At 49.0% G+C, this 9,493-nt stretch overlaps 1 protein-coding gene across 1 annotated transcript in view; it reads right to left on the reverse strand.

Annotated features, from left to right (window-relative positions):
• The window catches only part of LOC108803114 (mothers against decapentaplegic homolog 4-like), an 8,125-nt gene extending 7,641 nt beyond the window's left edge, over positions 1–484 (reverse strand). The window contains exon 1 of the mRNA XM_018574955.1: positions 248–484. Coding sequence (XP_018430457.1) covers positions 248–484 — 237 coding nt within the window. The remainder of the gene's footprint in view (positions 1–247) is intronic.
• Positions 485–9,493: the final 9,009 nt, after the last annotated feature.

Consider the following 9,493-nt stretch of genomic DNA (forward strand, 5'->3'; position numbering starts at 1 on the left):
ATTTGGGTGTAGGAGGACATAGCTGCAGTGCCATTGACTTCAATACACCGACACGCCCCCTCCCGCTCTGAACGCAGGAAGCCGGCCAGAATGCGATACATGGAACGCACTGTTTCTGGTGTGATGCCCTCCTCAGAGAGAGTCATTAGTGGAGATGGTCCAGTGCTGATCACACATCCCAGTATAGACAACGATAAACCATCCCCCCCACCACCATTAACCCCTCCGACACCACGCAGCCACCTACCTGTAGCCGCCCGTCCAGTGTACGTTGCATGGTGACGCATTTGCTGGGGTGAGCGCCGTTGGTGGTGATGGCAGTGATGAGCGAGTCCAGCTCATCCTTCTTCTCCTTCAGCTTCTTCACAAGACTCTCGATAGCTCGCTTGGCAAAGCCTTCATTTTCCCCTCCCTGCCGATGGCACATCAGACTGTGAACAATGCTCAGGCACGCATCATTACTGTTCGGGGGGGTCAGTGTCATGGCAGGGAACGCCTGCAAGGAACGCACACCAGTTAGGAAACATGCAGAGCACTGAGACGGTCACACAAAGAGAGCTGCACGTCGCACCAGGATTGCGGCAACACAGGCACCATCCCCCGACAGAATGGGAAGAGATACAATCACAGCCAAATTTACAGGCTAGGTTTATAATGAGACCCTGTCCCCAGGAGCTTACAGTCTGGAGGTGTAATGAGACCCTGTCCCCAGGAGCTTACAGTCGAGAGGTGTAATGAGACCCTGTCCCCAGGAGCTTACAGTCTGGAGGTATAGGGGAGACCCTGTCCCCAGGAGCTTACAGTCTAGAGGTATAATGAGACTCTGTCCCCAGGCGCTTACAGTCTAGAGGTATAATGAGACCCTGTCCCCAGGCGCTTAGACTCTGGAGGTATAGGGGAGACCATGTCCCCAGGAGCTTACAGTCTGGATGTATATGGGAGACCCCGTCCCCAGGAGCTTACAGTCTATACGTATAATGAGACCCTGTCCCCAGGAGCTTACACTCTAGAGGTGTAATGAGACCCTGTCCCCAGGAGCTTACAGTCTGGAGGTATAGGGGAGACCCTGTCCCCAGGAGCTTACAGTCTAGAGGTATAATGAGACTCTGTCCCCAGGCGCTTACAGTCTAGAGGTATAATGAGACCCTGTCCCCAGGCGCTTAGACTCTGGAGGTATAGGGGAGACCATGTCCCCAGGAGCTTACAGTCTGGATGTATATGGGAGACCCCGTCCCCAGGAGCTTACAGTCTATACGTATAATGAGACCCTGTCCCCAGGAGCTTACACTCTAGAGGTGTAATGAGACCCTGTCCCCAGGAGCTTACAGTCTGGAGGTATAGGGGAGACCCTGTCCCCAGGAGCTTGCCGTCTAGAGGTTGTGCCAGGAAGCAAGGCCTGGTTATAAATGGGAGGTATGTAAGTCCAGACCTTTTAGATTGCATCCCTCCTCTCAGTTGAACCCCCAGGGATGGAGTGCGTGCTTTGGTTGTGCAATTTATAAATTGTGTTCTGGGTCCCTGGGGTCGGGATAATGGAGGGAAGGGGCGGCCATCATCCCATCAGCTAGGCGAGCTGTCCAGTCCAGGTTTTGTGGTTGCCGCTTGGTAATCACAGGTGTAGCCCATGATTGTGTGTCAGACTCTTACCTAGCTAGGTGAGCTGGAGGACTGAAGACTGTGGTGCTGGTCTGTTGGTGAAAAGGACATTATTTTGGAGATCACACTGGATACAGGAAAGTTCTGACAAGCGGTGCGAAGATTTGTGTTTTGCGGCAAGGAAAGGATTGTATTTCATGAATGCGGATCGACCTGTTCTCTGTGCGCTGCGGAAATAAAGCTTTTGAAAACCAAGTGGACTCTCCAATGCTGTATTTGCCCTAAAAGACCGTGCTTAGGAATGGTTCCTGTTACAAGGTATAGTCAGACCCTGTCCCCAGGAGCTTACAGTCTATACGTGTAATGAGACCCTGTCCCCAGGAGCTTACAGTCTAGAGGTGTAATGAGACACTGTCCCCAGGAGCTTACAGTCTAGAGATATAGTGAGACCCTGTCCCCAGGAACTTACACTCTAGAGATATAGTGAGATCCTGTCCCCAGGAGCTTACACTCTAGAGATATAGTGAGACCCTGTCCCCAGGAGCTTACAGAGGTATAATGAGACCCTGACCCCAGGAGCTTACAGAGGTATAATGAGACCCTGACCCCAGGAGCTTACAGAGGTATAATGAGACCCTGACCCCAGGAGCTTACAGAGGTATAATGAGACCCTGACCCCAGGAGCTTACAGAGGTATAATGAGACCCTGACCCCAGGAGCTTACAGAGGTATAATGAGACCCTGACCCCAGGAGCTTACAGAGGTATAATGAGACCCTGACCCCAGGAGCTTACAGAGGTATAATGAGACCCTGACCCCAGGAGCTTACAGAGGTATAATGAGACCCTGACCCCAGGAGCTTACAGAGGTATAATGAGACCCTGACCCCAGGAGCTTACAGAGGTATAATGAGACCCTGACCCCAGGAGCTTACAGAGGTATAATGAGACCCTGACCCCAGGAGCTTACAGAGGTATAATGAGACCCTGACCCCAGGAGCTTACAGAGGTATAATGAGACCCTGACCCCAGGAGCTTACAGAGGTATAATGAGACCCTGACCCCAGGAGCTTACAGAGGTATAATGAGACCCTGACCCCAGGAGCTTACAGAGGTATAATGAGACCCTGACCCCAGGAGCTTACAGAGGTATAATGAGACCCTGACCCCAGGAGCTTACAGAGGTATAATGAGACCCTGACCCCAGGAGCTTACAGAGGTATAATGAGACCCTGACCCCAGGAGCTTACAGAGGTATAATGAGACCCTGACCCCAGGAGCTTACAGTCTAGAGGTATAATGAGACACTGTCCCCAGGAGCTTACAGTCTAGAGATATAGTGAGACCCTGTCCCCAGGAGCTTGCACTCTAGAGGTATAGTGAGACCCTGTCCCCAGGAGCTTACAGAGGTATAATGAGACCCTGACCCCAGGAGCTTACAGTCTAGAGGTATAGTGAGACCCTATCCCCAGGAGCTTACAGTCTAGAGGTATAAAGAGACTCTGTCCCCAGGAGCTTACAGTCTAGGGGTGTAATGAGACCCTGTCCCCAGGAGCTTACAGTCTAGAGGTGTAATGAGACCCTGTCCCCAGGAACTTACACTCTAGAGATATAGTGAGACCCTGTCCCCAGGAACTTACACTCTAGAGATATAGTGAGACCCTGTCCCCAGGAGCTTACAGTCTAGCGGTATAAAGAGACCCTGTCCCCAGGAGCTTACAGTCTAGCGGTATAAAGAGACCCTGTCCCCAGGAGCTTACAGTCTAGCGGTATAAAGAGACCCTGTCTCCAGGAGCTTACAGTCTAGAGGTATAAAGAGACCCTGTCCCCAAGAGCTTACAGTTTACTAAAACGATATTTGGCATAAATTAAGCAGAAGAAATGGAGACTCCTCAGACCAGGCAACGTTCTTCCAATCTTATATTTTACAATTTTGGTGAGCCCTTGTGAATTGTAGCCTCCGTTTCCTGTTCTTAGCTGACAGGAGTGGTACTCGGTGTGGTCTTCTGTAGCCCATCTGATTCCAGGTTGGATGTGTAATGCATTCAGAGATGGTATTCTGCATACCTCGGGTGCAACAAGTGCTTATATGCATTACTGTTGCCTTTCTATCAGCTCCCCATTCTCCTCTGACCTCTGACATCAACAAGGTATTCTTGCCCAGAGAGCTGCCCCTGACTGGAAATTCTCTCTGACCAGAGATGGTTGTGTGTGAAAATCCCAGGAGATCAGCAGTTTCTGAACCAACCCTTCTGGCACCAACAACCATACCACGTTCAGAGTCACTTAAAGGAGAACTATGAGGCGAGTGATTCTCCCTCAGCCTCATAATCTGAGCCGACCTGTGACAATGAGACTGTCACAGGTCGGCTCAGTAGATCGGGAAGTGAGAGAACACATACCGGCGTTCGCTCACTTCTCGATCCTGTCACTGCAGAGAGCAGTGAGTGTCACTCACCGCTCCCCTCAGGGATCCCCCCCCTCCCCATTCCGATCCTCCAGCGTTGACTGGCGGAACGGACGGGGGAGGGGGCGGGTACAGCTGGCTCTGCCTCTAGATAGGAGGAGCCAGCTGTCACTCACGCAGCTGGGCGGATCCAGACATAATTGTCGGGATCCGTCCCAGCGGCGACGTCTCAGTATACAGCGAGCTGTAGCTCCCTATATACTGAGCTTTGGGTGACGGGAGGACGCTATGGGGAACAGCCCTGACCCCATAGTTCTCCTTTAACTCACCTTTCTTCCCCATTCTGATGCTCAGTTTGAACAGCAGATCGTCTCCACCATTTTGCATCCCTAAATGCATGGAGTTGCAGCCATGTGATTGGCTGATTAGATATTTGAGTTGAACAGATGTACCTAATAACGTCTATAGCTATAATATTACACTTTTTGTTGGCACCGAGTCAAATGGTTATTAGATTTATGTGTTTGGTTTGGATGCACCGTACAGAATGACAAATATTCTGTCAGATAAAACCGTTTACATACTGCGGGTACATACAATAATTGTTATCAGTCCCGGCATGCTGCTCACACCCCCTTTGCAGGAAACTATTTTAAAATGAAATTTGAAGTGTGCCTTCCCGGACTAGAACGCAATTCTGAAAATTCTATCTGGTTAGTGTTAATCTTAAAGCTGACCATTTCCTTTCTTCTCTGTACAGGTGTCACGCATCTGTGGTCTGTTCATTGGTCTGAGCTCTCAGCATTCAGAGCTGAAATGGAACATGACCCAGATACAGCACGTAACCAACCTTCATTTGGGGCTTGGTGCATTGTCCTCTCAGCTGCCTCAGTAGACCTCGCTTCATAGATCTGCAACATATATCACAGGAACACGGGAGACCAGCTCATCTCTACAAGCCAAAACAAGATGGAGGATCTTCTGTCATATGTTTTGTTTTTTCTGTCTTCTTACAGGTGAGTCATCAGCAACGACTACATAATGTGCTACTAGGATCATTACCAGGGGCGTAACTGTAGATCATGGGGACCCATAGCTAAATTTTGATGGGGCCCCTTGTCGAACTTCCTACTGTCAATGATACTAAAGTCAGGTAGCAAGAGAGTTGTCTGTATTGTCTCTGTCACGTACCTGCTGGAGCTTGAGATGACGAGGGCGGCCTCTCTCTTGCAACTCTGGTCCCAGAAAGCCTGATAGTGAACACAGGTACTCTGGGGCACAGCAGGGCACGAGTGCCGGAATGAAGACTTGGGTGCTAGGTGGAAGTCCGTTTGGCCGCTTGCTGCGTAATGCAGTATAAACACACAGCAGGGAGGCAGACAGAGGGAACTCGAAGTCAGGCAGACCGGGTTGGCAACGTGTAGGCGGGCAGGTAGTGAAACAAGAGGCGAACTCGTGGTCGGGTCACAGGCCGGGTTCGATAACATGCAGGCAATACAGGAAGAGGCAGGAAGCAGGAGAATCGTCAGACAAGCCAGGGTCAGGATACCAGAAGATCAGCAGAGTCAGGAGCAAGCCGGGGTCAGTAACAAGAGGCAACACGACAGGGAACAGGCACAGGATACAAGGCACTAGCTGAAAGAGTACTCAGCACTGGAGACATGGAGGGGCTGAGCTTAAATAGCCCGTTTGGCGCCACAATACGTCGCAGATACGCGCACGCACTGACGTCTGCGCGATAGTGCACGGCCCGGCCTGACACTATGGGTCACGCCGTGCGCATGCGCAGATGCCATCCGCTGTGTACGGGCTTCCTGACAGTCTCCTCCGTACATATGATGTCATCTTTTCTTGATTGGAAATGTCACAGGGGGTACAAGGTCAGTGTCAACAGCAACTTCGGCAATCCTTAATAGGGGCCCCCTTCCATCCCCAGGATAACATAGACACCGGCACTCCAAGTAATGAATCAATGGCGTCTGTCCATTGACGCATGAAACATAGCACAATGCATCAAAAAGCTTGGGGAGTGCTTTTTGATGCGTTGTGCTGTTTCATGCGTCAATGGACAGACGCCATTGGTTCACTACTTGGAGTGCCGATGTCTATGTTATCCTGTGATTATAGACGGTTGCCATCCATCGACTGCCGCAGCACCCATCTTTTATAAGGAACAGCGTTTTTGAGTGCGATGGGTTCATGGACTGTACCCTTCCATCCCCAGGCCCCATAGCAGCTGCATGGGCTGCTATGGCTATTGTTACGCCACTGATCATTACATATCACATATTAGAATGTTCTTAAGGCAGAGTAGCACTTCTTTTGTAGAGAGGGTGAGAATATGCAGTTTATTAAACTTCTCTATGCTGGGGGGGGAGGGGGGTTGCCCTAATGTGCAGCAGATGAGGGCACACTTACAGTTATGACCTTCTTCAGCTCTGTTGGATCCATCAATGGTCCCCTGCTATGTCCCCCTGCTGCTGTTATGGCAGAGGCAGCCAAGTGGTAGCATGGCCTGAACTCAGGTACTACAGCTCACCACAGCTCAACCCTGGCAGCAGAGCCCAAAGGGAACCTGGAAGGAGCCTGGAGCATGAGAAAGATAACTATTCCAGTAGGGCTATTATACTTTAATATTGGGGCGTTGAGAGTGGCTAAACATATTATTAAAAGTTGAAATGTTTACATTGTAAATAGTTGTATCAACAGTGCTCAGGGCCGGATTTCCCACAAGGCCAACCAAAGGCAGCAGGGGGTAAAGGGGCAGCAGGGGTGTGGAATTCCTATCTCCCGATGCCCGGGACATGCAGCTCCAGGTGCTGGGCGGGTAGTTGTTTTATTTTGAGCTGAGGAATTAGATGTCCTGCCCGTGGGGATAGAAAGGTATTATTTTGATTATTTCAGTACACTGGAAAAGGATACATTTGTAGAACTTTATATAACACAATTGAAGTAACATGAAGAAAAGACAGAAAGGAGACAATCCTTACCTCGAGTGCTGCAGAGTCTTGGTCCAGCTCTCCACTTATAAGGCTTTGTATAGAGCGGCTACAGCTTGTATAAGAGCAGTATGTACTGCGAGCTCTGATAGAGCATTTGTAAGGCTTTTAGAGAGCTTCAAGTCATTTTCTTGAAGCCTTTAAATGATAACTGTGCTTATACTTCTCAGTCCTGATGAGTGTCAGCAACATACCCCAGCATTTTATATCCACACAGACACCTCCATCCAACCACAATGGAAAGGCAGATGTAGATTGTCCCAGAACAGTATGGGAGGTATGGACGGTGTGAAACCCAACCGGTTCTGCTTCCATAGTCCCATCCTAGGACTTCCCATACTCAGACAGTCAACATCTCCCTTTCCATAGTGATTGGATGAAGGTGCCTGTGCTACCATCATTTAGTTACATAGCATTTGAGGTTAAATAAAGACACAGGTCCATCAAGTTCAACCTATCATGTGGATATAAATGCTTGGGTATGTTCCTGACACTCATCAGAACTAAAGAAGTGGCTTGGACAAACCATGAAATGTCTTTAAAATGACAGGACATGTCCAGTTTAATGTGACTACATACTACTAACTATACCATGTGAGGGATACATTAGAACCGTAATATATAGGACTGTCTTGCTGCACTCATTACCGGTATACGATGTTCCTTGAAATCCTGGTGGGTGCTCGTAGTGACCCCGGATGGCGCCGTGAAGATATACAAGTTTGCAAAAGGATGTCACCAGCACAGCACGTTCGGGGCCGCACAGGGTGTCCTTCATCACCAGTGTCATTCTGAGCCTGATGAAGGGGACCCTGTGTGGCCCAATAGCGCTGTGCCGGTGACATCCTTTTGCAAACGTGGATACATGAGAACCTTCACAAACTTTATTTATCCCCCCCCAAAGTTTTGCTTTATACATAATGACAGCTGTTATTTTATCTATTTTACAGGTAACCCTGATGAAGAGGCTTTTTGTAAACCCACAAGAGGCGCTGACATTTTGTTTGAGCAGGCTGTACCCAATAAAAACACTTACACCGATCTGGGATACTTACCTACCATAAAGCTTAGCTCCCACCACCTCTAGCAGTAAAACCCTGACAGACTTGTTCATTCTTACCCACTCTATCCACATCTTAGAAACCTAAAGTTGCAGTTCCACAAATAGCTGTAATAGAAAGAACGGTTCAATATAGAGAATAAGTAATAATGATGTTTTATGGTGATTCAGCACCGTGCCAGGTCAATGATGGGGAAACTACATAGACAAAGGGCTTGTGTGTCTGCTGCTTCCCCCTTACCTTAGTCTAGCCTGAGAATGTTCTCTGCAAGAAAACTCTTTTATGTTGTATCTAAATCTGCTTTTTATTCCTGATCAGCTCTGTTAAATGCCGAGTCATGTGGGGAGACAAGTCGTGTATTTGGTTTATTTGGAGGAGAGGTCACGCTACCTGTCCATGAAGCTGTCACCACTTCCATAAGCTGGGTGAAGGAAGATGATGGAGAGGTTTTTGCAATAACAAGGCCACGCATTGTTACAATTAATAATAATTCGTATAATGATAAGCTGAAAGCTGCAGCCAATGGATCCTTAATTATTATCAATCTAACTGACAGTGCTGAAGGAACTTATAGAGCCTTTAAAGGAGAAGATGATTCAAAGGTGTGCCTGAGGAGTTATGAACTCATCATTGTCAGTAAGTTCTGACTTTTATTTTATTTTTTTTAAGCATGTATATCTTCATTGTGTTTTACAAGATACAATTCAAACGGTGGTAGTCGTAATGTCAAGCAAAGAGATGTACAATCAGAGGGCCATACGGCCATATAAGTAGTTACGTCATGTAAACAGAAACAAAAAATATCAAGAAAGTATACATAGCAAATCAATATTGAAAACATATGGTTTGCGGGTGTGTATCTCTTTAATAACAATCAACTGTAGGTAAACAGGATGACATGAGAGCCAGGTTAGGTTGGGAGTAAAGAGTGGATATCACAAGATAAAAGAAAGGAGAAAAGAGTAACCCTTTGGCATGGGCAATATAGTGGAGGACAACCTCCATGTATGAGTACTGGGATGGGTTCAGTGGCGTAACAACCGGGGGGGTCACTTGCCCCGGGTGCAGGACTGAGGGGGGGCGCCGTCACGACCCCCGCTAAACGAAGCCCCGTTCTCTCTCTCTCTGCCACATTAACCCGGCTGTCATCGGGTGGCCGCTCGCTCCTCCGAGGCCACTGCGAGCGGCCCTCTACAGTGCCTGATAGGAGGGCGCGTCTGCCTGATCCTGCCAGCCCGGATCGCATAGCGGCGATAGCATAGCGGCGATCCGGGCTGGCTGGATCAGGCAGACGCGGCTCCCCAATCAGTGGCCTCGGAAGAGCGAGCGGCCGCCCGATGACAGAGCCGGGTGATCGTGAGAGAAGCAACCGGTACCATCTGTCATCTGGGGAGTTACCGGAGAGTGTACGTGAAAGGTAGGACGGTCAAT

This window comes from Nanorana parkeri, unplaced genomic scaffold, assembly GCF_000935625.1.
Source record: "Nanorana parkeri isolate BGI_ZX_2015 unplaced genomic scaffold, ASM93562v1 scaffold3414, whole genome shotgun sequence".
NCBI classification, from domain to species: Eukaryota; Metazoa; Chordata; class Amphibia; order Anura; family Dicroglossidae; genus Nanorana; species Nanorana parkeri.